This window comes from Nestor notabilis, unplaced genomic scaffold (genome assembly GCF_000696875.1).
Source record: "Nestor notabilis isolate BGI_N333 unplaced genomic scaffold, ASM69687v1 scaffold29664, whole genome shotgun sequence".
Lineage (NCBI taxonomy): Eukaryota > Metazoa > Chordata > Aves > Psittaciformes > Psittacidae > Nestor > Nestor notabilis.
The window spans coordinates 10,688-36,908 of record NW_009924771.1 but is presented as its reverse complement, the minus strand read 5'-3'; the positions used below and the strand labels follow the sequence as shown (position 1 = coordinate 36,908).

The window sequence follows — 26,221 nt, the reverse complement described above, 5'->3', positions numbered from 1 at the left end:
GAGCCTTTCTTGAAGCCCGCACATGGCTTTGTGTGCTGTCCTTAAGGGTTTTCCCGCTGGATGTAGGGCTGAAGTCACAGTTTTGTCTCCTCTCCTGTTGGCATTCACTTGTGCTCACTATCCTGCCTCATAGGTGTCTAACAGCAGCACCTGAAAGACTCCCTGAGGAAGTCTTTGAGTGTGGATCGTGGTATTTTATTGATACATTTCTTTAGCAGACTCTGGATCTGAACGTGGTTGCTTTTTGAATTGCCATTCCATTTTCTGGTGTTTGATGCATTTGCAGAGGAGCATGCTAACATGAACCAACCAAATAATAACCAAGGGGCATTGTCAGGTGTGAAACAGAGCTTTTCAGAGCAATTGGGTAGGGAAAAGCCATTGCAGGGGCTAAAGGTGAGCTGGTCCATGCTCTGCTTTCCTGGCGACTGGCCCTGCCAGCATCTCGGGGCAGGTTATTGAGGGTATATACTGATGCCTGTGTGTTGGTGATTGCAGTTGTCCCCACGGTGCTGCTGGATGAAATTGAGGCAGCAGAGGCAGAAGGCAACGACGACCGTATTGAGGGGGTGCTGTGCGGAGCTGTGAAGCAGCTGAAGATGAACAGAGCCAAACCTGATACCACGCTGTACCTGAGCCTTATGTACCTGGCAAAAATCAAACCAAACATCTTTGCCACAGAAGGGGTTATTGAGGTGAGGGCTGTGCCTCTTGGGCTGACATATCATTGCAGCATGGTTCAGTTTCTCTCAGGCCAGAGCATAATCTGCATATCTTTAAAATACTATATCTCTGAAGCAAGCTACTGCAATTTGTATTTCTTTTTGTAAAGCTTTTCTATGTGCTTTCTTGCTACATGGCTTGATTATTAGTGTACTTTTTGTGGATGGTATTCCAGGCACTGTGCAGCTTACTCCGAAGAGATGCCTCCATCAATTTCAAAGCCAAAGGGAATAGCCTCGTGTCTGTCTTGGCCTGCAACCTTCTCATGGCAGCTTATGAAGAGGATGAGAACTGGCCGGAGATCTTTGTCAAGGTTGTTGGACTAAGGGTGCTTCTTCTGGGCTGAGACAGTGGTGGGCAGAGTGGGTAAAACCAGCCAGGGCTGGGGAAGGATAGCAGCAGAGGATTTACTCCTGCTGCAGGGGAAGGGAGTATCCAGTGGTCTGTTGCCCAGTTGAGGAATGCAGCTGGAGGAGGCAGAAGCTGGAGACTGGGCCTATGCTGAATGGACTAGGGAGAAAAACAGAGTGTTCTGTGGAATCTCCACTGGTTGTTGAAATGCGGAGGCCTCCTTTGCCTTTTGTTGCCTTATTTCTGCTCTTTTCTGAGATGCCTTTGGCAATCTTTATTGATATAAGTGTCACAGAGACTTCTTGCTTTCTAGTATGTCTGTAGGGGTTAAACCAGCTCGTTAATTTAAAAAGGCTAAGCTTTTGAAAAAACAGCTTTTATATTTTGGCTTTAGAAGCTGCAAAATCTTTGCTAAGACTTAATCAGCTGTGTTGCTTAAGAGAGTCAGTGCCTGGTAGAGTTTGGGATGTGATGGTTGGGATTGCTTTGCTCTTACATGGCTTGCCTGCAGCCATCTCGTCTGTTTTCCCATCCATGCAGTGGTTATGCTAATTTCCTACTTTGCAGCTGTATATTGAAAGTAAATAAAAACTGGGGAAGCTCACAAACACTCCTTTGGTTAATCAGTAAAAAGAAAAGGCTCAAGCATGGTTTGTGCCCTGTTCTGCAGGTTTACATTGAGGACTCCCTTGGGGAGCGCATCTGGGTGGACAGCCCTCACTGCAAAACCTTTGTGGATAACATCCAAACAGCTTTTAACACAAAGATGCCTCCTAAGAGCATGCTCTTGCATGGAGAAGTTGGACGTAGTGGAGGTGACCTTAGTGCTGGTAAGAAGATGTTTGGGAAGCAAGAACAGAGAGGGGTGAGACTGGGGAGAAGATGGAGCCTGGTGAGCTTGTTGACTGGTGGAACAGTTTGTTACATGGTGGTGTCACATAAAACAGACTTTGAGTTCCAGGCATTGCTTTTCCTTTCTTTGGGGCCCTTTCATCTCTAGGGGATGTTTGAGGGCAGGCAGTGAAAGAGGTCTGGGGAATGTGCCTATGTGTGGTACAGGGTGAGGAAGTGACTAGTGGCCTCCTTCAGTGCTGCTGAAGGGGATCCTTGAAAGAAGCTGAACACGTGAGAGGGTGAGTGCTCCTTAGAAAAAGGAGTTGTCTTACAAAGCATGCTGTGTGCTGGTCTCTCTTAGGAAGCAGCCCACACCCTTCCATGACAGAGGAGGAAGACAGCCAGAGTGAGCTGCTGATTGCAGAGGAGAAAATGAGCCCAGAGCAGGCAGGCCAGCTCATGCCCAGGTACAGTGCCTCTTGCTCTGCTAATGTAGCTGTTTGGCAGATCTGTCTGTGCTCACCTACTCCTGCAGTGCTGCGGCAGAGAGCTACTTCTCTGCGCTGTCTGTCCTGTGGCACTTGCTGGAGGATGTTGAGCATCAGATAAAACTGGTTCTATGAGGAAACAGTAGACTTTGTAATGTGTACCACAAACAAGAAAGGATGCTGATCTCTAGACGCAGCAAAGTGTAACCACACTGGCTTGTGTGGAAGTGAATAAAATGCAGTTTGTGTGGCCCAGGTATGACGACCTTGCAGAGAGTGTGGAGGAATATGTGCTAGACATGCTGCGGGACCAACTCAACCGGCGCCAGCCAATGGACAATGTCTCCAGGAACCTCCTTCGACTGCTAACAGCAACCTGTGGCTACAAAGAGGTGCGGCAGACGGCTGTGCAGAGGCTGGAGATGTGGCTGCAGAATCCAAAGGTAAGGATAGAAGCTGTCGAAGCAGTCTGGAATGCAGCCAGGAGGACTGCATGCCACTTAAGTTTCTGATTCGTGATGGCAAGTGACAGTAGCCTTTCTGCTCTTCCTTTGCAGTTGACCAAGCCAGCTCAGGACTTGCTGATGTCGGTCTGTATGAACTGCAACACCCACAGCTCAGAGGACATGGATGTTATTTCCAACCTGATCAAAATTCGTCTCAAGCCGAAAGTCCTTCTCAACCACTACATGCTGTGTGTCAGGTGAGTGACTGGGCCTGTGGCAGGAAGGGAAAGCACTTGGGAAGATGTGCCTTGGGCCTTGATGGACTCAGTGTCTCTGCAGAGTGGTTTTAAATACCAGCTTGGACTGTAGGGTGTTGTGTGTGACATTTAAATGGATTTCAATGGCCTGGAAATCTTTGTAATCCTTTAATATTGCTGGACATACATGCTGCTCCATCCTTTTCACTTTCATGTGCTAAATACTTCAAAGAGAAATTGGAACAGTGGGTTTAGCTGCAATGAAACATCAGCTGTGATACCTCTGGTCTTCCCCTGCAGAGAGCTGCTGAATGCACACAGGGATAACCTGGGCACCACAATTAAGTTTGTGATTTTCAATGAACTGTCAAATGCAAGAAATCCCAACAACATGCAGATCCTGTACACTGTGCTTCAGCATAGCTCAGAGCAAGCTCCAAAGGTAGGTGTAGTGTCTTGTGTGACTGATGGTATTCCTAGGATCCCATCTGAGAGATTTAGTTGAATTGAGGCTCAAATGAAATCTTTTCATGTACAGCTGTGTGATCTGTATTATAGTTTTGAAATTATATTATTGCACTTGTTAGGAATAAATGTACGTGGGTATTTTCTGACTCCCACGTTCTGGATGACCACCTTGTGGTAATGACGTTTCATGAGAGAAACGTTATTACAGCTCCCCAGGGGTCTCAAGGACAGGCAGTGTTTCCTTGTGTCTTTTCATTCTGTGGATGAAGATACCTTACAATACACTGAAAGTTTTCTCTTTCTTAGTACCTAGCAATGGTGTTCCAGGATCTTTTGACTACTAAGGACGACTACCTGCGGGCTTCACGGGCTCTGCTGCGAGAGATCATCAAACAGACAAAACATGAGATCAATTTCCAGGCCTTCTGTCTGGGTCTTATGCAGGAACGCAAAGAGGCCCAGTATGCAGAAATGGAGTTTAAGGTACCACTTTTTGACCCTTGTGCTGCTGGGGGCACCAGTGGTGTACTGGGCTCTTCTGTAGCTGCTTTTCTGGCTGCTCTTTATTTTGTTCTTTGTTATCTGAATGAGTCAGTATTTGTGTGTCTCATAGCATTGCTCCCATATCCTATTTCCAAACATCCATGGTTATAATCTTGCATGGCAAAACACTTTTCCAGAAGGCAGTTTTGGCTATTACTGATTAAACTCACCTTTTCCTTTTTTAAGGAGCGGTTTGTAATCCACATAACTGATCTGCTAGCTGTCTCCATGATGCTTGGTATTACAGCCCAGGTGAAGGAGGCTGGAATTGCTTGGGACAAAGGAGAGAAAAAGAGTAAGTAGGACAACCTAGGTTCCCTCTGAAGATGGGCAGCTTGGTAGATATCTTCCCCTGAGGGTGGGGGAACATTGCAGCTGGGGCTAGGAAGAGGTATAAGTCTCAATTCTGAACACAGGTATGGGTGTGCTTGCTATCATCCTAAGACTGGCAGAGTTGGGAGATGTGGCATTTGCATGGCTGGGTGCTTCTTGTATCTATGGAAGCAGTGGTTGAGAGGGTGGGGAAAGGGAACTGTGTATGGAGGGTCCTCAAGCCTGGAAGGGCAGTCATTAGGGTTACTGAGTACCTAATGCTGAGTAGACGGACCTTTGGGGTGACGCTGAAGTGACTGCCCAGATATCATCTTCTCACAACACTGATTTGTCCATGCTGCATCTTGGGGTTTTGTTGCAGCATGCATCAGAAAGCTAAGTACGTGTGGTGTCAGTGCTGGGATACTGAAGGTTGTCCAGTATACCTCTCCCCAGTTTACTGTTGATGCTTCAGAGCCCTGGTTACTATCTGCTCTTAAAACAGCCACCCTCTCCTGTTTGGCTCCTGATGGGGCTCTTCATACATGTGTAGTTTGTAACCTGGCTGTTTTTCAGACCTGGAAGTGCTGCGCTCTTTCCAGAACCAGATTGCTGCTATCCAACGAGATGCTGTCTGGTGGCTTCATACGGTTGTTCCATCTATCAGCAAGCTGGCTCCAAAGGACTATGTGCACTGGTAAGAGAGACAGCTTGGTAATCTGCTGTGCATAAGCAGTTCCTTTCCCAACAGTGTATGACATTTTGTGAAAAGCCATGTGTATGCCAGGGTTGGGTTGGATTTCTCTCCTCCTGTCAGACAGGGAGCAGAAACTGTTTTAGCAGCGTTTAGGCTGGGACTGTCTCCCTCTCTGCAGATCCATCCTCTTACCAGAAATACGTAATGGCAAATATTTCTAATTTGTATTATTTGGGTCCACCCAATAGGGAATTTCCAGTTTCCTGACTAAGCATGATCCCTGTGGACTCCTTGTTGTTCTTTTGTCTGCTGTCCTTTTTCAGGCTGTGTGGTTATGGGCTCCATAGATAGTGCTGTCTTTTCTGCCTGCCTCTGGCAGACAGCTTGTATCCTGGGCTCTTGGCACAAGGCATTACAGTGGCAGGTCAAGCCAGAATTAGTAGTAAGCAAGATATGTTACTGAAAGTATAAAAGCTGAATGCCCATACTGTGCAGTCCTCTCTGTTATGATTCATGTTGTTACTTTTGCTAGACTAGCTTATCTGAGGAGGCTCCTTCATGTGTAGGATGGGAAGCATTAGCAGCAGTCTAGGGAGACTGGGCTGTTGAATATGTCCTTGAGCCTCACACAAATGATGTTTACTGTCCTCTTCGTCTCTACAGCCTCCACAAGGTGCTCTTCACAGAACAGCCAGAAACCTACTACAAATGGGACAACTGGCCCCCTGAGAGTGACCGCAAGTGAGTGCATTCCCCACCCATAGCTGGGTACTGGCATGGAGCTGCTGCAGAGGCAGAGGAATGGGTGGTTTTGGTGTTCCTTATATAGCTCTGTGTTGGCAAGACTTGGAACTGTGCTTAGATTTTCTTCATCTGTTACACTGCCTTAAGATTGAGGGATGTTGCTCCGTTCTCCATCTGATCTTCTTCCTGTGCCAAGCCATTCTGAATCTTGTTGCTGTAATGGTAAGAAGGGCAGTCCTGTGCTGTCTGCTTTACTGGGGTAATGTTAGGGAGCTCAGGTTCAAGGAGGCTGAAATGTAGAGGTACAAGGCAATGCAAGCAACAGTCCATAAAGCAATTTGTTTCAGGTAGTTGCATTTGGAGCTGGAGACTTGGGAAGGGATTATAAACTAAGCTGTGATTTATCATCTGCTCAGATGAGCTCTCGGGTCTGTGGAGGGTTTCAGGAACCCTCATGCTGCTGTCAGAAGAAGCATGATCGATGTCTCATGTCTCATGCAGCTTCTTCCTTCGCCTCTGCTCCGAGGTGCCTATCCTTGAAGACACCCTGATGCGGATCCTGGTGATCGGTTTGTCGCGGGATCTTCCTCTTGGCCCTGCGGATGCCATGGAGCTCGCTGACCACTTGGTGAAGCGGGCTGCGGCTGTGCAAGCTGATGGTAAGGCTGCACAAAGCTCCAGTCAGCAAGTGGTTCCTCCTGTCTATATGTCCTCTTATTGCCACCCAGGGCTGTGGCAGCTTCTACCACGTACCAAAGAGCCTTTGCACCATTTAAAGCATGTTTTAGTCAGGATGTCTAAGCATGTGGCTCAAAGCCAGACACATGTTGCTGTTGCTTTCTCACAAGAGAAGCTTCTTATTTTCTCCTACTGTCTCTCTGTTTCTAATTTTCTATCAAGGAGTGTTAGGGAAATTACTGGTTGTGTTGAGGATGAAGGACTGTGAATAACCACTCAAAGTTTGCAGTTAGCATTTTTAAATTCAACTTAGTCTTCTATACATACTGTAAAATGAGTAGAAATTTTTAGGCCATGCAAAAATGAAAGGGTTGGAAGTTAAAGTAATTAACCCATGTACTGTGTGTTCCTTCCAGTTCTGTTATTGAAACACTGTTACAGAATAGCAGTTAAAAAAACAACCCTAGCTCTTAACCGCTGTTATGAATTCATTCAGCATTTGTCCTTTTGTCCTGCATCCTTGGAGAGTACATTTGTTCAGTTGAGCTATATGTATTTGTGTCAGAGTGGAGAGGGGTGTCAGAGTTTGATTCTAAAGTATCTTCTGTGCTCTTAGTGCTCACTGGTAAATAGCAAAGTCTAATCCAGTGCAAGTGGAATAAACTAGACTTTGCTGTGAAAACATGTCCAGCCTCTCAGCAAAGCATTTTAAGTGCTGCACCATTTCAGGTACTGGAAGAATTGGAGATAGAGTGAGTCTGAAAACTTGCAACAAAGTTGAAATGCATTTTTAGTTCCTTTGAGCCCCAGAAGTTCTGAGCAGATTTACTGCTTACCTGAAGAAGTTTGTCAGAGTTCTGAAACAGATACAGGTATCATATTGGATGCATTTGGGGAAAAAAACCTGCCCTTAAGAATTTAAACCAAATTGGAGCTGAAAAGCTCGATATCCTTATATATTGACTTACAACTTTAAGTGTTGCTGCTTTTTTAAGTGTTGTTGGGTTTTGCGCCTGTAATATCATGAGAACAAGCCCACAATAACCTAGTTGCTTGCAGTAAAATTTTTCTTATACTGTAATGCTTTTCTTGAAGGACTTTCAGCAAGTAGACAGGTCAATAACTTGCTTAGTCTTTTCTTCTCCTCCAGATGTCGAGGTCCTGAGGGTAGAAAGAATCCAGCTGATCGATGCAGTCTTAAATCTGTGCACTTATCACCATCCAGAGAATATCCAGCTACCCCCAGGGTAAGACTTATCACATAGACAATCTTGTTGTGATCTAGCTCATTTTCACCTGGTGAACTCACAGATTTTTGAGATGCTTTTCCTTACTACAGTTTGTAATAACAGAATCATGAGGAAACCTTTGAATGTCTTGTTCAGGCGGGAATTTCTCTGGAGCAATTAAGATCTAATTAAGACCTGGAATGGGCTTTCCTCTGCAAGCACCCTGACCTTTCTGCTCTTCATTATTTCAGTCGAATCTATCTGTCCCTCCTGAAAGAGGCTGAATCTTTAGATCAGTGCATGATTAAGGAGAAAAGCAGCCTTGAGATGGGCTTAAGTAACCAAATCTGTCAGCTTGTATTTGTTGATGGCTTTTGCAGGTACCAGCCTCCAAATTTAGCTATTTCTACCCTCTACTGGAAAGCCTGGCCTCTCCTGCTGGTAGTGGCTGCATTCAATCCTGAAAACATTGGTAAGTATGGACATTTCTCTGGATGCTAGTTCTGCTGCAAAAAATGGCCAGGGTGCTTTCTGCTGAAGTCTGTTTGCTTGTGTTCAAGGCATGTGCTGGGTTGGTGAGATAACCACAGTTAACTAACTGCATATTCCCTGTGTGTGCAAAAATATACCATGTGGGGGTTTAGACCAGCTTGTGGCTGGGATCGTGTTGTCTGTGCTCTGAAGTGTGGTAGGCTGTTCCAAAGTGAGTTTGTGGTGTGTGTCTCCCCATTTTGGAGTGTGTTGTATAAAGACTCACTTTTTTTCCTTGTATTCCTGATTACTGTTTTCTCTGCTGCAGGTCTGGCTGCATGGGAGGAGTACCCTTCTCTAAAGATGCTCATGGAAATGGTCATGACCAAGTTAGTATGTTAAATCCCTACATAAGTCAAACAGACCACTGAAAACACTTATGTCTGGATGAAGTTTGTGCTACCTGGCTCATTCCTTTCCAGTGCAACTGGTGTAAAATAAGTTGGCTGGCAGCAACACTACAGTTTGAGTGGGAAGGGTGTTTTCCTCAAACAGAAATATAAGTAAGGGAATAAAGCTTAAAAAAGGGAGGGATAACTGTGGTGTGCATTGCTGAAAAGCTTTCAGTCCCCTGCCCCATTGGGAAGCTGCCTTAGTTTTTTCTATGTTGCCTAATGGAAGCCAAGGTCCTGGGGACTTTCTGCCTGTGGTTCATGACTTTTGAATAGGCCAAGATAAGGATTTTCTTCTCTAACTTATTTTCTCAGTAATTATTCCTATCCTCAATGTACCTTGACGGATGAGGAGACACGCACAGAGATGATTAATCGTGAACTCCAGATCTCCCAGAGAGAAAAACAGGAGATTCTTGCATTTGAGGGTCATCTGGCTGCTGCATCCACAAAACAAACCATTACAGAGAGCAGCAGCCTCTTGCTGTCCCAGCTGACAAGTCTGGACCCTCAGTAAGTAACCTTCTGCAGTCTAGTGCCATCATGAAATCCCAGTTAATGCTGGTCAGGAAACCCTGCTGCTCATAGGGGTGGTCGATGTGGGCAAGAGGAGCCCTGAGATTTGGTAGCCTGGGGTCCTTGTCCTTCCATTGCCACCTTCATGTCCTCCTCATACACTACTGAACTGACTGATCCTCATCAACACCAGAGTGAAGGTAAGTCTGCCTGTTGGATAACTTCTTGTTTCTCTGACAGGGGTCCCCCACGGAGACCTCCACCACATGTCCTGGAGCAGGTGAAAAGCCTGAACCAGTCACTTCGCTTGGGCCACCTCCTGTGTCGCAGTCGGCATCCTGACTTTCTCCTCAACATCATCCAAAGACAGGTGGGCTGCCTCAATGGCTTGGCTGTGTTGGGATCTGATCCCTTGTCTCAAACTTGGGCAGAGTGAGAGGCAAAAGGAAGTTAAGGGGAAGGTGGTTTACTGCTCTGGAATTAAATGATAAGCGTGCTGCATCTATGTTCTGCTGCTGTTGCATTGTTATTCTCCTGCTTCCTAGGCCTCGTCGCAGTCAATGCCATGGCTGGCAGATCTGGTTCAGTCCAGCGAGGGTTCCTTGGATGTCCTACCTGTGCAGTGCCTTTGTGAGTTCCTGCTGCATGATGCTGCTGATGAGTCGACCTCAGGTGAAGAAGAGGAGGAGGGTGAGAGTAAGGACCAGCGTGCCAAGAAACGCCAGGTGAGTGTTCTCTTAGGGATTGCTTCTGTTTTACCTACTTTCTGTGCATCCGAAATTTGACTTTACTGGAAAAGCCAACTTGTTCCACAGAGACAACAGAAGCAAAGGCAGTTGCTTGGACGCTTGCAAGACTTGCTGTTGGGTCCCAAAGCAGATGAACAGACAACCTGTGAGGTGCTTGACTATTTCCTACGACGCTTGAGTTCCTCCCAGGTGGCCTCACGGGTCCTGGCCATGAAGGTGAGCACAATTAAAATCATCTTGACTAAAGTTTGTCAGAAGCTGAGGGCAGAGTCCTAGATTCTCATGAGTTAAGAGCCAGCCCAGTGAAATTCTTTCATGTCACCCTTCTTCCTAACTTGTCTCAATCTTCAGACCCCTTGAAATGCACTTCTACTCCCTACTGCTCAAAAACCTCCTCTGTTCAACAGCCAAGTAGTACTTTTCTTTAAGATAGATCAGGATTTTGCTGTCTCCTGTGAAGTTCAGGTGTAGACTCAGCAGATCATGCATTCCATGGAGTAACTGGCAGGAGCTGTTGCCTATGGGGAATGTAAATGAGTGAGTGCCTGGTGCATAGTGCAGGCAAGTAGAATTGCATAGAGCTCAAAAAGACTATGCTTAGAGAAGACTGAAACTTCAAGCAGAGTAGCTGTCAAGCAAAGACATTATGTGAGACGTGAAACCTGTTATGTGCTGCATCTGCATTGCTCCATGATGTTTCAATCTTGTTTCTGATATCTTATATGAAACTAGCAGTCCAGCTGTGGTTTCAAATGCAACAGCTGTGTCTGTGTGACTTCTGCAGGGCCTGTCCTTGGTGCTGTCAGAAGGGGGGCTGCGTGATGGAGAGGAGAAAGATCACCCCATGGAAGAAGACTCTGGTGATTCTGAACTGCTGCAGGGGTATCAGTGGCTGCTGAGAGACCTCCCCAGGCTGCCACTGTTTGACAGTGTTAGAGCAACAACAGCTCTTGCTTTGCAGCAGGTAGGTGTTAGTAGCTGGAAGGGATAAGTGACCAGCTTCCTCTTTGTCCTACTCATGCTAAAATGAATTGGAGCAAACGGCCTGTGGGTGTGATATCAACAACCTTTATATGCTCACAGAAGAATTTTTCTTATGTTTGTGCTTGTTTTGATTATAAATCCTCATTTCTAATGTGAGGAATTCTCATTCTAGGCCATCCACATGGAGACGGATCCCCAGACCATCAGTGCTTACCTGGTATACCTCTCCCAGCATGCCCCCGTGGAGGAGCAGGGCCAGCACAATGACCTCGCCCTGGTGAGAGGCCAGGTTGCTAGAGCAGAGGGCTTGCATGGGGGAGACCCGGCCTGTCTCAGGACAGTGGTACACACGTAACTTGCTGTACCAGCAGGATGAGTTTTTTGGGAGCATGTGATAATGGCATGTTTGTGTTTCCGAGTATGTGTTGGCTTTGATTTCACATCATGAAATGATACCAGAGCAGTGTCTTCCAGTCCAGATGCCCATCAGAAGGGGAACGCAGGAGTGAGTAGTGGTTTGAAAGAAATCCCGCCACCTGGCAGTGCTTCACGAGTGAGCAGGTGCTAAACCTGCAGTCACAACCATCTGGGGAGAGAATGGGAAGTCAGAACCTTAGTGATGTGCTGTGCACTCCCTGTCACCAAAATTTCTGACTTTTTTCTTTTTTAAAAGTTTTGGGTGATTTGTTTTTTAACATTTTTTTTTTCATTGTTCTACCTCCAGGTGCTTTTTTTCTTGCTTTTCTTCTTGCTTTTAAGGCACTTTCCACCTTGATAGATACGTTTAAATACATGGAGAAGATTAAATTATAAGCGTCAATAGGTCTATTTCTTTAAAGAAATGCAGGTTTTTACTAGGTAATGCTCACTTTGTTTTGGGATGCATCAGAATGCAGCTGTGCTACTGCTGAGGACACTGCAAGGTATCCCAAGACGCATGCAAAGCACTGGCATTTTCCTTGTTGTGACAGTTCTACTCTTGGCTTTACACATTGATCTCCAGAGTGGTATTAGCTGGGATGATGGTGGAAACTGGAGAATGTGATGAAATGAACAGAAGGACCTGGCTGTGTTGTTCAGTAAAGACCTCAGGGATCTTTTCCCCTTGCAGGATGTAGCCCGACTCATCGTGGAGCGCTCTACCATCATGTCTCACCTCTTCTCCAAGCTCTCGTACTGTGCTGAGTCAGATGCAGTGCTTGTTGCTCTTCTCTCCATCTTTTCTCGCTACATCAAACGCATGCGCCAGAGTAAGGAGGGCGAGGAGGTGTACAGCTGGGTGAGTGCCTTCCTGCCTGTCTTAAGCAGGTAAAAGGAACCAGACAAGTTAACAAAAGAGAAGCCCTTTGTGGGTATAAACCAAGTCTGGTTAAAGAATTCCCTCAACTAAAAGAAATTGGATGTTGGCATAGTATCAGAGCCAAGTGTTTGTGTACATAAAAAGTTTATTAACTTCTTTGAGTATATTTTTGTGGCCACCGTTAGAGATATTGGGCTGGGGGGGGACTTCAGTCTGACTAAATTTGTCCAATATCATGTTCTCCTTTCATCTGTATGTCACATACCCCATTCTCCTTTCTCTCCCCACCTTTGTTCATCCCTAATTTTTTCTGTCTTTTTCCAGTCAGAGTCCCAGGATCAGGTGTTCCTTCGTTGGACTAGTGGGGAAACAGCCACTATGCACATCCTGGTGGTTCATGCCATGGTTATTCTGCTGACACTAGGGCCACCTCAAGGTTGGTAAAGTGTGCTCGGATATATTCAAGGGGCTATGGACAATACAGAGACTCACCTCTGTCTGCCATCTCCTCATAGGTCAGGCTAGTGTTAATCCTACTCACGGGCTTGTCCCTTGCAGTACTTGTTTGTAGCTGTAAGAGCTAGCAGAATATTGCTGCGCAGAGTGAAGGATTTGCAGGCTTATTTTTTTGCCTTCTGCAGACAGGAAATACCAGAATGATGTTTCCCTCCCTGCTAAACAAGAAGGACTCAGAGACTTACTGTAGTGTGAGAACTGGGCACTCAGATTTGTAGTTCACATTTCCACTTGATAATGTTTACCAGCAAATTGTTTCTGACAGTTGAACAAAGAAGTGTTCTGGTGTAGTGATTTGTACAGAGAAGGGCAGGGTGTTCTGGGTGCTTATGAACATGGAAGATAATTTTGTATCCACTCTTAAGCAGGGGATGGTGATTTTTACACCTTACTGGATATATGGTTCCCGGAGAAGAAGCCCCTTCCTACTGCTTTTCTGGTTGACACCTCAGAGGAGGCTCTGCTGCTCCCCGACTGGCTAAAGCTGCGTATGATCCGCTCGGAGGTCCCGCGTCTTGTGGATGCAGGTGAGCCTGTGGGATGTTTGTTGGTGTTTCAGACCCTCCTGAAAGGAAAAGGAGAGGCTTCCCTGCTCAAGTCCTCTGTGCACCCAGCCATCATACTTGGGTGCCTTTGGATGGAGCCGTCAGTCACTGCAGACACTGCAGCTGATCAGGGAGCTTGGATTTGGCAAGCAGTGTGTATAAATGCAGTCCAAACATACAACAGATTCTTTGCTACATCCCTTCGGGCTGTCAAACAGATGTACAGAATATGAGCTGGTTGTGGGCACAGAATATTAAGAGATGTCCCAGGGTGATTGCCTGCTCAGCCATGATGTGTAGCTTGTGTACAAAGGGTTTGAGAACAGGTACAACCTCGCTAACCATCGGACACCACAGGTTAATTCTTACAGCATTAAAAGTAGAACTCGGGGAAATCTGAGACTGAATGGGAGGTCAGTGCCTTCGGTAGGGCTCCTTATTGCAGTATGGAAGGCAGTTCCTCCCACTCTGATCCAGGTGCTGAATCTTGCTGGCTTTTATAGAGAGTCACTATTACTTTTAAAGTAGAGGAGTGACTCTGTATGGATGTTACGCTTTCTGAGTATTTTAGGGGAAATGGAGGACTCTGAATTGGAGTCCCATCTTTGTTACAACAATTCAGATTGAACTAAGCTATGCAGTCACCAGACAACAAGCACAGCACTGCTTCCATAGGGCAGTGCTTGCAATGTGGAAAGCAGTGTTTGAAGGATGTAAGGTGTACCTCTAGTTACTTTTGTCCTTGCACAGCTCATCAGTGCTCTTTTTCTTCTTAGTATTCAGAGCTTTCGTCCCTTTCTTACTAATTAAATGACAGCTGTCTATAGACAGTGATTGAATTATTCAATAATTCCTGCCTGCAGTCACCAACAGATAGGGTGGAAGTTATTTTTTAATATGAGTGATTGGGTTACTGAGGTTTAGATCAAATTAAACAGAAGATCAAATTAACCAGTGAGTGAATTAACTGGAAGATGCAATAAGAAGGCAATGATTTGCAGAGGAAAGAAGACACAGTAGGCAGCTGTCAGACTTCTGGCTTTAGGCTCTCTGCAGTCCTGTCATTAAAGTGTCACTGTTGGTCCAGTCAAAAGCACAAAGATCAGGTAATAAAGATGACCTTCTGTGGGCAATTCAGAGGTCTGAGGACACTGTGTTTGTGTATTTCAGCCCTGCAGGACCTGGAGCCACAACAGCTACTTCTTTTTGTTCAGTCCTTTGGAATCCCAGTTTCCAGCATGAGCAAACTTCTGCAGTACCTGGATCAGGCAGTATCTCATGATCCACAGACACTGGAACAGAACATCATGGACAAGAGTAAGAACTTCAGATAAGGCTGGCAAGGCGTTTTACTTTTTCTTAAGCAGTTTTCACAAGTGTCTCATATGACTTCCTTGGAAAAATCAAAACTAGTCCGGCAAAGTGTGTGCACAGTCTGCTTTGGCATCCTGTTGTCACTGTAGATATCTCCCTAGAGCTTGTCTGGATGGCCTTTGGCTGTATTTCCTGAAATAGAGAAGGATTTTGTGGATTGGATTGTACAGAGTCTAGAAAGTAATTTGGAGGCTATCCTGTAAAAGAAACAAGGCTTAAAAGCATCATGTTCACAATGTTCATGGGTACAGTAAATTCTCCTCACTGCAGGAGCTTACAAACAGCAAACAATTCTCTCCTGTTTTACTAAAGAGGGCAAGATGATGATGTGTTCATATTTTTTCCCTTTTTCAGACTACATGGCTCACCTTGTAGAGGTTCAGCATGAGAGAGGAGCAACAGGAGGCCAGACTTTCCACTCCCTGCTCACTGCCTCCCTACCAGCCCGCCGAGGTACTGCCTGGGTTGGCCTAAACTTCCAAATATCAAAGTCATCTTCCAAACTTCTTTCCTTGCTGTTGAGAGGGACAGGAAGAGCTGCCTTCAAAAGGGGTTGTGTGGTGATATATCAGCAAGCTACAGTTAAACACCAGTCCTTGCTAGAGATTTTTGCTCCTGGCAAAGGGAGAAATTGCAATATTTTTGGAGTGTACTACAATGAGTTGTTCTGACTGATATGGAATAATAGGTCTTGCTTGGCCTCAAGAGAAAAGTTACTAAATTCCTTAGTAGTTAGAGATTGTAAAGTTGAAGGTGATCCAGTGTTGGGGCTCCAAGTGCTAGCTACCATAACAGCATTTATCTTTCTGTTCTTTTATTCCTCTTGCAGACAGTGCTGAGACTGCAAGGTCAAAATCTAGTCCTGAGAATTCTCAAGGCCAGAGCCGGATCCGGGCCTTAAGCCAAGTGCGGGTTCTGGGCCCAGAAGATGATCTGGCAGGCATCTTCCTGCAGGTACTTGTATAACCTCTAGCTGATAAAGTGCTTCCCTGAAGCAGCTTTACAAAGTCTGTTTCTCTTATTCTTGTATCTTCTGACCCTTTCTTACTGCAGCTTTTGCAGGCAGTAAGTATGAAAGTCCTGCATGCCATAAGCCTGGACCATTACAGTCTGGTGGGATTGATACTGGAAAGATTTTTTCTTCTCATTTTGAATATGATGTGGCTTTTGATCATGACTAATGCTGTCAGTGCCTCTTAGCATGTTACTGTCTCTGCACCTTGTTTGTCTGTGTATGGTGCCCTTCCTCTTAGCAGTGAATGGAGGATTTGTGAACTGCTTGCAGGGCCTTCACAGCAAAGCTGTATGCAGATAGCATTTGTAGTGTGTCTTGTCTGCTTGTAGGGCCTCCCTCTCTCCATTGACTCCAGAAGGAGCCTACAGGGAATTAATTGACCAAGTTGGTTGCCAGTGTTTGGGTGGTACAGTGATTCCCCCACATGTTGATAGTCATGTTGGGGTTGCATAGATGTTGCGTATGTTCCTGTATCAGGAACTAAAACATAGTTAATAATAAGCTGTAGCAGAAGGTTCCAGTTAGACCACAGTCAGTGTAATTGTACAAGTTAAATCAGTCCCCTGCTTCAGGATGTTTATGGGATAGCAAGTTCTTTCCTTTGCTCTCATAAACTTATTCCCTTCTGTATCCTTCCAGCTTTTCCCACTAAATCCAGACCCACGGTGGCAGAACTCAAACCTGCGCCCGCTTGCCCTGGCATTACAGCAGGCCCTGGGGCAGGAACTGGCTCGCATCCGCCAGGGGAACACGCAGGTGACCGGGATCACAGCACGACTTCTCCAGGCAGTAGCTGCACTCATGAACTCGCCGCACAGCGGAGCGTTGGTGATGGCGATGCATCGCAACCACTTCATCTCCTGCCCGCTCATGCGCCAGTTGTACCAGTATCAGGTGAGTGGTGTCAAGGTGAGGATCTTTGTAGTATTTAACAAAGAGGGGTGAGGAGGAAAGAGTCTGCAGTTCATCTGCTCTGCAGTGGGCAGACCCTCTACCTCTATAACGCTGAGCGTGACACAGAGGGACTCAAGTTGCCTGAACATAGGCATCTGGGTGCAGGCTAGCCACATTAGTCTAGCACTGCTGAGAACTGGGGCTTACACACAGGGTTAGGTGTACCTTACCTAGTCTGGCACCTGTGCAGCATGGTGGATTAGCAGCTGGTTGGTTTTAGGATCACTAGCCTGTGCTGTTTTGTAGCAAGGATGTGTCTCGCAAGCCAAGGCATTTGCAAACAACTTGAGAGCTGAAGCATGTCATTCCTTAAAGAAGTCTTCAGAACAGGCTGAGATTTATCCAACGAAATAACTCTTTCCTTTTGTCATGACGAAAGAAAGCACAAAGTTACCCTTAGTTATGCTGGGAGAGGTATTGTGTGTGTGACTCAGTCTTCTGCCTTGCATTTGTACACTAGAAACTGCTGCCTTATTTGAGTGAGCTGTGGTCCAACGAAGTAGGTTGTATTCTTGGCAGTATGTGCCACTATTTGCATGTTTTCTGCTGTCTTTGTATTCTTGAAATGTGTCTAAGCAAGTCTCTTCTGCACTCCCCAGCGCTGCATGCCACAAGACACTGCCTTCTCCTCGCTCTTCTTCAAAGTCCTCATGCAGATGCTGCAGTGGTTGGAGAACCCTGCAGTGGAAGATGGTCCTCTGCATGCTCAGCTGAAGGCCTTTGCTGTGCAGTACTCCTCAAGGCACAGGATTAGTGACGGTACTGGCATTATGCAGCTTATGGGACTAAGAGTGGACAAAGTGGGAAAAGAAAGGGACAGAAACAAAACTGCACCCAGGGCAGAAAGTGTGGTGGGCTGCCTTTTAGAGAGGTATGCTTAGGGGTAGAGAAGGGAAGGTTTGTCCTATGCTATATAAACTCCCTGGGGATGCAAACAAGTGACTCAGCTCTAGGGGCTTGCAGCAGACAACTGGCAGCATCTCACTAAGCACAGCAAGTCTTTCAGGGAAAACTTCCAATTGCTCAGGCTGGGAATTCTGTGCTAGCTGTAGTCCTGAAAGATGAGAATGCCTCTGGAACAACGTCGCATCATGACTTGTTTTATCATCTGCAATCTCATGGGAAGAGGAGTCTATAACCAAGAGCTTAGTCTTGGAAATGGCTTTGTGGTTCTAGAGTTTTCTCTTAGCCACATGTCCCTGTAACATGCAGAAAAGCTGTCAAGAGTTTTGGTGGGATTAAAATGGCAGTAGTGTAGTGTGTTTGTATGTTTGAGTGGTGCCCTGGAGCTTTGTGGGGCATCTCTAGAAGGGAAGCCTGATATGGTGGGGGCTGGCTTGGCCCTGTGATGCCAGCGCTGTGATTTCTTTGCAGTTCGAGGTGGCTTCTTGCACCTCACAGAAGCTCTGACTTTCCGTCGTGACCCTGATCTGATCAGCTCCACGGTACGTGCCATCATTGCAACCCTGAAATCAGGAGAGAAGTGTAATGTGGAACCGGAGCTCATCAGCAAAGGTATGGCTGTCCTTCTGCTCTCCTTCCCTGTTGCAGCAGCAGGTTGAACTTCCAGCCCAGCAAGGGAGTGCCTGTTGTGCAGGCTGTGGGAAGCTGCCTTCTGCCTGGATCAGAAAATGTGCACTGATCTAACCTTGGTCCTATCTTGTATCACCTCCTTACCCTGCACTGGTATGTGGGTTTGTAAACTGTGATATGGGGCTGGGATTAAGTCTCTCATCAAACTGTTTGTTTCTACTAACAAAATCAGAAATACAAGTCTACTATCCCAGATAAAAATGACTTCCCTCTTTACTGAGCCATGCTCTCAAGAATGCTGGACTGATTGCCTTCATGATACTCTTATAAGGGTCTATAGCTTTCACCACAGCCTGAAGTTAATGAGTGACATCTTTCTCTCTCTGCTAGTCCTTCAAGGTCTGATTGAAACTCACTCTCCATACTTGGAGGAACTCCTGACTGTCCTCTTCTCAGCTAATGTCGAGGCCAGGTTTCCTGCTATGAAACCAATTGCTGTGGTGAGCTCTTTGTTGCTGCAGGACAAAGAAGAAACACCAGTGAAGAAGGAGATGGATAGTTGCAGGTGAGCCTAGACAATGATGGAAATTCACTGATAGGTCTGGGTTCACGGCATCACTACTGATACTGGCTTTTTCTTCTCCTCAGTACTGAAGCAGCTTGGCTAGGACCCTCCTCTGGCCTTCTTAATGACTGGCTGGAGATGTTGGACCCAGAGGTGATCAGCAGCTGCCCTGACCTCCAGCAGAAGCTACTGTTCTCCTGGAACAAAGTAAGAGTTGTTGGGTAAGAGGGACTACTGTGCTGGAGCCACCTTTCTGGGGTATTGACCTTTACCTGGAAACAGAGCAAGGGGTAGCTTTGTGTTTTGCCACATATCGCTGTATCAGTTCCAAAGCAGCACAAGCTAACTAGGAGGGGGAGTCTGGTGTGTCCTCAGTGCAAGGCTTACATTTCATCTTATCTTTATATTAAAAGATAAGTCAGCTCTGGTCTTCTCAGGACCCTGAAGTGCAGTACAGACATAACATAGTCCCATAACAGCTCAGCCAGCTGTGTTTTCATTGGTATTTTTGCAGACAGACCAATAGCTTCCCCAGAAGTGCTGTGCCAAAGCTAAGACTAAAACTGAATCTCATGGCCAATGCCATGTTCTATTGGAAAGTACTGCAGAAAAAACCCTAAATCCACCTGTTGTCTTCTGTGCAATCTGCCTGCCTGGATCATCATCCTTCTGTAATATACGTAGTATTTCCTACATCTACCTTGCATCAAGGATCCATTTCTTACATCTTTGCCTTGTTTGGTCCCTTCAGGCAGGATCCCAGGTGCCCTCCTTCCGCCCGTATCTCTTGGCACTTCTGACTCACCAGTCCAGCTGGACCACACTGCACCAGTGCATCAGGCTTCTGCTTTGCAGAAACAGGGAGCAAAGGTGAGTCTTGTATTTTCAGGCCTAGCAAGGAGTTTTGAGTTGGGTGACTCATTGTCAGGAGAGAACAAACGGAAGTTGAGAATAAGAGCTGCCACGTTGCACGATGCATCTGCCAGGAGATGTAACCCAGCCAAAAGCAGGCTTTGTGAGAGGGATGCTGATTTCAGTCATGCTGATTTGTGTACCTTGATGTAAATATTGCCTGCTGTTTGATGAAAGCAGCACATAAAGATTTGACTGTGTTCTAAACAGGAAGTGCTAATCACTGGGTAATCCAGCTAGCATTGTCCTTGTTGGCAATCTTTATGAACATGGGGTTTGCAAGATGCCTTGGATAGCAAAATCACAGCAGTCGCTACCTGGGCAGGCTCTGTTGGATCCCTTGGTTGTACTGAACTCCATTACTAGTCTTTCTCTAACCCCCTTCCTGGCATCAGGCTCCCAATTCTGATCTCTGGAGCAGCCCTAGCTCTCAGCTTCTTATACCATTGCTCTCAATACTGACAAGCCACTGTAGTAGTATCTTGCTTAAACTTGTTACGCTTATGGACCAGGTAATGCTAACACCTAATAGCAGTAATTCAGGACATGACTAAACTAGCAGGCCTACTAACGCTGGTAGTATTTCAGTTTGCTAATTAGTGTGTTATTAATCTCTTGCTCACTAACAATTTCAGTAATTTCTGCAGGCCAGGATAACAGCCAGGATAGGATGTTCTGTTCATTGGGACAGTACTGGTTGTTTGTGTTGATGACCAACTTGTGGTGCAAGACTCCATGTAGCTGCACGCTTGCTGAATGCTTTTTGTTCAGCTCCATACCCTGTGCTGTGCTTATTGAAACAAATATTTAGTCATAATCTGGGAACAGAACCAAACCCCTTCTTGGGACTTAATGGATCCTATTTTTACATTTGCAGATGTTTCTTTCTTCACAGTGCTCAGGATGTTTAGAGACATTACCATGTGTTTGTATGCTACCCAAGGGCTGTGTTGTCTCTAATTGCAAATCTGTCTTCTTTTGTCTTCTGGTAGGTTTGACCCAACTGCATCCTTGGATTTCTTGTGGGCCTGTATTCACATTCCTCGGATCTGGCAGGGAAGGGACCAAAGGACTCCTCAGGTAGTGGTTCAGTTCTTCCAGGATTCCTCTCTGGGTGGATTTAGAGGCAATGCTTTCACAATACCTGATTTTCCCATAGCCAAGAGGTGGCTGGAGTGATAGAGGTGCAGCATGCCAAGTTTGCTGCCTGTACCTCAGCTGGTTACTTAGCTGTTCTGTTATGTTACATATTACAGTGGCAATTTTGAGTCCAGAAAGCTGGTAAGTTTGCCCACTTGGCATGTCCCCTACAGCAATCGCCACAGTGTCTGTTAAAGATCTAGGAACAAGGCTACAGTGGTGAGCAAGCTAAAACCTAGTGTGGGGTAATTCCCATTTTACAAAGAAAAGGGGGTTGCATCTCTTTGCCACAGAAGAATTCCTTTGGTTTGGTGACTGAATTATGGTTTCTGACCCATCACAGATGCTGGGGTGGAAATAAATGAGTTCAGAAGTAGAAGATGGGTGAAGACGTTTCGTTTGGGGTTGTGAAGCGTGCTTTCAGAGCTCTAGATATGGGCAGTTCTTAAATCTAGTTCTAAGAGGTGTTCCATTTCAGTTGGGGAAGGTATGCCTAGAAGGCCCTAAGGATCTAGGGATTTGGTGTGGATTCATTTTGTGTTTTCTCTTGCATTACAGAAGCGCCGTGAGGAATTTGTGCTCCACCTGAAGGCATCAGAATTGATCAGCATGGTGGAGCTGATCCTGGCTGAAGCAGAAACCAGATACCAGAACACTGAGGAGGCCTCCTGCACACTCATCCAGTCTCGACTGCCCTTGTTGCTCAGTTGCTCTCATGGGGACCTTGAGAGCATCAAGAAAGTAACGGAGTATCTGACCAGCTGCATCCAGCAGTGGGGAACCAGGTGGGGTTGCAAATGGGGAGCACTGTCTACTGTAATTCTAGTTACTTGGGCATGGGCAGCCAGGTAATGATGAGATTTGCTAGCATGTCTCCATGAATAATACTGTGTTCCAGAGTCCATATGAAAAGTGCATGCTGTCCTCCCAGAGGTCTGGGAGAATAAGAAGTCGTTTTAAGAGGCACTTGGGACCAGGAAGGTGACTTTCAAAGTGAAGTTTAAGGGCCTTTTTGGTTTTAGGACACCAGGATGAAATGCTTGCCATGCTTGGTTTTATTTTTTCTTTCAAGACAGTGGTTGTTTTTAATTACTGCTTCCTTATGTGGGATTTCTTGTCTCCTCAGCCCTTGAATCACTGCTCATAATGCATCCTGACCATTATGATTGCTCTCAAAGCTGAATGGAGACTAGATTGCTTCCTAACAGCTATGTTAGCACTGTGGGAAGAACAGGAAGATGCTGTGTTTGTGGCAGTGAAACAAACTGACCTAATTCTAACCTTGTTTATGGTGGTGGTAGAAAAGATACTGAGTAATCTCAATTGCCACTGCATTGTACTGCCTCCCAGTACAGATCGTGCCAGGGTTTTATAGAGGGCAGGTGTGTAGAGAATATGCTGGCTAGTCTGAATAGTTGTGATTCTGACTACTCTTCAGTTGGGATGAGGTGACCATGAGTACCATGTGCAGGAACTCATCACTCGAGATGTAAGCAGAGCTTTCTTGTCCTGTGCCTCTTTGTAACTCCCTGTAGACTGTGAATGATTTGAGTAGGTCAGGAGAAGCAAAGACTGAAAAAACACTGGTTCAGATTAGCAGTGGCTGCTCTTTTATATGGTCTGTTTGCCATATGCAGGAAGGCTGATACTAATCTGATGGGTCTGAGATGTTGGAACTAATATAGTAACCAGTGGCTGACCTTTCCCTTTCTCCTTAAGCTCTGTGGGAAAATGCTGCCAGGACCTTCTACTGCAGATATACCTGCAACTGCCTGAGCTCCTTGTGCCTTTGCCTGAGATGCTTCTCACCAGTGAAGGAGCCAGAGACAGCAGCACTTGCAAGGTATAGTCAGAGGAATAGGAAAGCCCTTTTCTAGTTGTGTACCCAGAGTGGATGCTATCTTGATGCCCAGAACTGGCATCAAGGATTGGCAAAGGACAGTCCTGGCAAAAAGGACAGGACTGGCAAAAGCTTCCTGGGTCACCTGGTTTCTTTACCTTGCTCCTCTGTTGCCCCTTCCCTGCATGCACTCTTAGGAGCAGAGGGTTTAGGTCTGCTTCATTTTTCAGTGTCCTATAAAATAGTATAAGCTCCACAAGCTTCTGTAAAGCACAAGTGTGCAGGCGTTGGATCCTGCTTTGATGTCTGTAGGGACTGTGGACTTCAGATCTTGTGCCAGCTGGAACATTGCTCACAGATTCTACTTGAAAATAATTTCTGCAACCCCCCTCTATAGTTGGAAAAGAATTGGGAAACACTGCTGAAGAGCCAGGGGCTTGACTGTGCTTTAAACTTCTTAACTGTGTATTCATTACCTTTCTTCTAGCTCGATGCCCTGGTTCACAGATTCATTAACCTCCTCGCAGACACCAGTGACTCCAAGTCATCAGAAAGCCGCGTGTGGGATGCCAATATGGCCTGCAGGAAGCTAGCTGTGGCTCATCCCATCCTACTTCTTAGGTACTGCTCTCCCCTTTCACGCTCTGTGTGGCTGCAGTTCATTGAAAAGTATCCACCCGTGCCCTAGGAGGAGAACAACCTTGCTACAATCATCATGATTGTGGCAGAATCCATGGTAAAGGCAGCAAAGTGATACCTCTTAGAATGAGGCAGCACCTATTTTTGGCACTGTGTCTGTTGAGTAACAGTCCTCTTGGAACTGGGGACTAGAGAACAGAACACGGGTGGGAAGTGGGGCTTGCTGATTCTTTGGATACAGGGATGAAATCCCCTTATCCCCTGGGAGAGGATAAGGGATGATTCCTTCCAGGAACTGAGATTTAACAACTTGTAATTGTTTTTAGAAGGAGGCTAGGTCCGGATTTTCTTGTGTTTGGTGTTTCAGGCACTTGCCAATGATTGCAGCACTGCTGCACGGCCGTGTTCACCTCAATTTCCAGGAGTTCAGGCAGCAGAACCACTTGACCTTCTTCATCCACGTCCTGGGGATCCTGGAGCTGCTCCAGCCGCAGGTCTTCCAGAACGAGCACCAGGCGGCACTATGGGACTGTCTCCTGTCCTTCATTCGTCTGCTGCTGGTAGGAAAGTCCCAGCTCCCCTTCCACATTCGGGCTGCCAGCCACTAGATGGAGAAGCTCATGTAACACAGGGCCAGCCCAGCTCCCTTCTGTTTGGAGGGAAAACTTTCATATACCTAAGAACAAGAGAGTATATCAAGTACCTTGGAGACCTTAAAGAGCAGGCAGGAGATAAAGCTACTCCCTGGTACCCCAGAGGTGCAGGATGGGGCAGTGCATTACTATTGGGTTTTTTTTGTTAACTCTCATCTTCTTGATCCTTTCTCAGAACTACAGAAAATCCTCACGGCACCTGGCTGCCTTCATCAGCAAGTTTGTCCAGTTTATCCACAAGTACATCACATGCAATGCCCAGGCAGCTGTCTCCTTCTTGCAGAAGCACGCAGATCCACTCCAGTAAGCTTCCTTACTCTAGTAGCCCATGGTTAGCTCGTGGAGAAATTGCACAGTCACGCTGCCATGAGCTAATAGGACAGAAGACAGCACATGGATGTGACAAAGTAGCTTTTAATATGGCACTTTGTTACCTTTAGCTCTGTTAGGTCTCTATTGAGATGAGCAGCATATCCCTTCTTATACGTGAAAGCTTAGCCCAAGGAAGTCAGATGATTTCAACTCACATAACAGCATAAACATCCTAATGGGGCATTGTAGTGCCCTGCAGTCATTTCCAGAGGGCCAGCAGGAGAGTCTTTTCCCTGAGTGGTGGCTGCAGGGTCCCACCTGCAGATATGGGGGGAAAAATGCATTTGAGTTCCAGTTATGATGAAAGGAAAAATCTTGTTGCTGCTTCTGAGAAATGATTTATTTCAGTGTACACGCATGTGCTGTTACTTCTTCTCATGCCCTTACTGCTATTGAAAGCTAAACGTGACGTCTCTTCTCCAGTGACCTGTCATCAGACAACAGTGACCTTGCAATGCTGAAGTCCCTCCTGGCTGGGCTGAGTCTGCCTAGTAAAAGTGGGGTCTTGGACAGGGGCTCTGATGAAGAGAAGGATGGTGAGTCTGAGTGGGGGGAAGAGCTATTCCAGCTGGTGAACCTGCAGTATGTTTTGGAGCACAGATGCTTTTATGGGCTGTGTGCTGTGCTTGTTCTTCTCATAACAGCCCAATGAAAGGGTATTCAGAGTGGAGAATGGCACCTGTGTACTCAACAGTTTGGAACCAGTATCTGGGATGGGTCAGTGGTATTATTACTGGAGCAGAAGAACAGTTCTTAACAAGAACAAGTCTCATTGTTGTGAATTTGCCTTCTTCAGCCACACTTAAGTACTTACCTGTCAGGAGACTCTAAGGATAAATCCATTTCTCCACTGTTTACAACTTGCATGGGAAAATTACTCAGTATTGAAACAACTTGTGAAGGTTCCTTCTCTTTGTGTCAGCTGAGGGGTACCAGGAGGTGCACTGAGGCTAGGGACAATGTGAAAGCCAGGAACTGTATTACAGTATTGCTGGTTGGCTTGTGATACACCACTGTACTGGCAGGGAATACTGGACCTGTCTCCCTGTTGAAGTTACATAGACTATGGGGAGTGACCTGTTCTCTCTCTTTCCCCCCAGATGAAGCAGCAGCAGGCTCTCTCCCACTGGTCAGCGTGTCTCTCTTCACTCCTCTCACGCCAGCTGAAATGGCCCCATACATGAAGAGGCTGTCTAGAGGCCAAACAGTTGAGGGTGAGTGAGGACCTGCAGAGCTGTATAAAGATGCAGGGCAAATGCAGGTATATGCCAACCCTGTGATTTACCTGTTCAGCTACAGGCTAGTTTCCTGTTTCAGTCTTCTGTTTGGAAGTCTCCAGTAGTTAGGATTTGGTTTTGTTATGGATGAACTTTTCCATAACCTTCTGTGACAGGGGTTTCTTACGCTGCTGTTATCACTTAGCTCAGCAGTGCTGCAGCTGACTGTTTTGGGGCTCTTCAAGGATCTCGTAAGTGCTCTGGGAGACAGTACGAGTAATTCAAGCAGCTCATCCTCAAATGGACTTCATGCAGGAAAATTGTGTTAACCTGGCATATGGGAACAACATGCTTTTTCTCCAAGGGTATCTGAAATTGCAGGAGTCCAGTGTTCAGACCTAAGCTGTGGTATTGGGGTGACAGTTTTCCTTCCACACCAGAAATAAGGGGAAGAAATCCTGCCTGGACACTTTTTTAAAAGAGCCTTTCTGAAAAGACCTTTTAGTTAACTTCAGAAGGTGGTGTTCTGGAATTGAAACCTCACACCCCACTCCTTCCCCTGCCTGTGGTACGACAGTGCTGGTGACTTCTGGCTGTGCAGGTTCAGATGCGCTGACCTGGCATGTGACCTACCTGTTCTCATCCTTTTTGAAGAACTGTCTTTATTACACTAGCTCTATGTGCAGGTGGGAAAACTTGACTGC

The 26,221-nt window shown here is 46.2% G+C and overlaps 1 protein-coding gene across 1 annotated transcript in view; it reads left to right on the top strand.

The window, feature by feature from the left end:
• Nucleotides 1–454: 454 nt before the first annotated feature.
• Nucleotides 455–26,221, top strand: part of INTS1 (integrator complex subunit 1) — a gene marked incomplete at its 5' end in the record, with an annotated part of 27,517 nt that continues 1,750 nt past the window's right edge. Inside the window, 41 exons of the mRNA XM_010012759.1 lie at nt 455–695; nt 899–1,036; nt 1,745–1,904; nt 2,270–2,375; nt 2,653–2,839; nt 2,954–3,099; nt 3,400–3,541; nt 3,874–4,050; nt 4,297–4,405; nt 4,999–5,119; nt 5,783–5,860; nt 6,365–6,522; nt 7,692–7,788; nt 8,151–8,242; nt 8,570–8,630; nt 9,009–9,206; nt 9,450–9,579; nt 9,755–9,934; nt 10,025–10,174; nt 10,743–10,922; nt 11,115–11,219; nt 12,054–12,221; nt 12,567–12,678; nt 13,124–13,285; nt 14,474–14,620; nt 15,032–15,130; nt 15,507–15,631; nt 16,332–16,586; nt 17,246–17,405; nt 18,021–18,161; nt 18,570–18,744; nt 18,828–18,951; nt 19,496–19,614; nt 20,649–20,736; nt 21,355–21,581; nt 22,516–22,639; nt 23,124–23,257; nt 23,643–23,835; nt 24,104–24,231; nt 24,724–24,836; nt 25,401–25,514. Coding sequence (XP_010011061.1) covers nt 455–695; nt 899–1,036; nt 1,745–1,904; nt 2,270–2,375; nt 2,653–2,839; nt 2,954–3,099; nt 3,400–3,541; nt 3,874–4,050; nt 4,297–4,405; nt 4,999–5,119; nt 5,783–5,860; nt 6,365–6,522; nt 7,692–7,788; nt 8,151–8,242; nt 8,570–8,630; nt 9,009–9,206; nt 9,450–9,579; nt 9,755–9,934; nt 10,025–10,174; nt 10,743–10,922; nt 11,115–11,219; nt 12,054–12,221; nt 12,567–12,678; nt 13,124–13,285; nt 14,474–14,620; nt 15,032–15,130; nt 15,507–15,631; nt 16,332–16,586; nt 17,246–17,405; nt 18,021–18,161; nt 18,570–18,744; nt 18,828–18,951; nt 19,496–19,614; nt 20,649–20,736; nt 21,355–21,581; nt 22,516–22,639; nt 23,124–23,257; nt 23,643–23,835; nt 24,104–24,231; nt 24,724–24,836; nt 25,401–25,514 — 5,864 coding nt within the window. The remainder of the gene's footprint in view (nt 696–898; nt 1,037–1,744; nt 1,905–2,269; nt 2,376–2,652; nt 2,840–2,953; nt 3,100–3,399; nt 3,542–3,873; nt 4,051–4,296; nt 4,406–4,998; nt 5,120–5,782; nt 5,861–6,364; nt 6,523–7,691; nt 7,789–8,150; nt 8,243–8,569; nt 8,631–9,008; nt 9,207–9,449; nt 9,580–9,754; nt 9,935–10,024; nt 10,175–10,742; nt 10,923–11,114; nt 11,220–12,053; nt 12,222–12,566; nt 12,679–13,123; nt 13,286–14,473; nt 14,621–15,031; nt 15,131–15,506; nt 15,632–16,331; nt 16,587–17,245; nt 17,406–18,020; nt 18,162–18,569; nt 18,745–18,827; nt 18,952–19,495; nt 19,615–20,648; nt 20,737–21,354; nt 21,582–22,515; nt 22,640–23,123; nt 23,258–23,642; nt 23,836–24,103; nt 24,232–24,723; nt 24,837–25,400; nt 25,515–26,221) is intronic.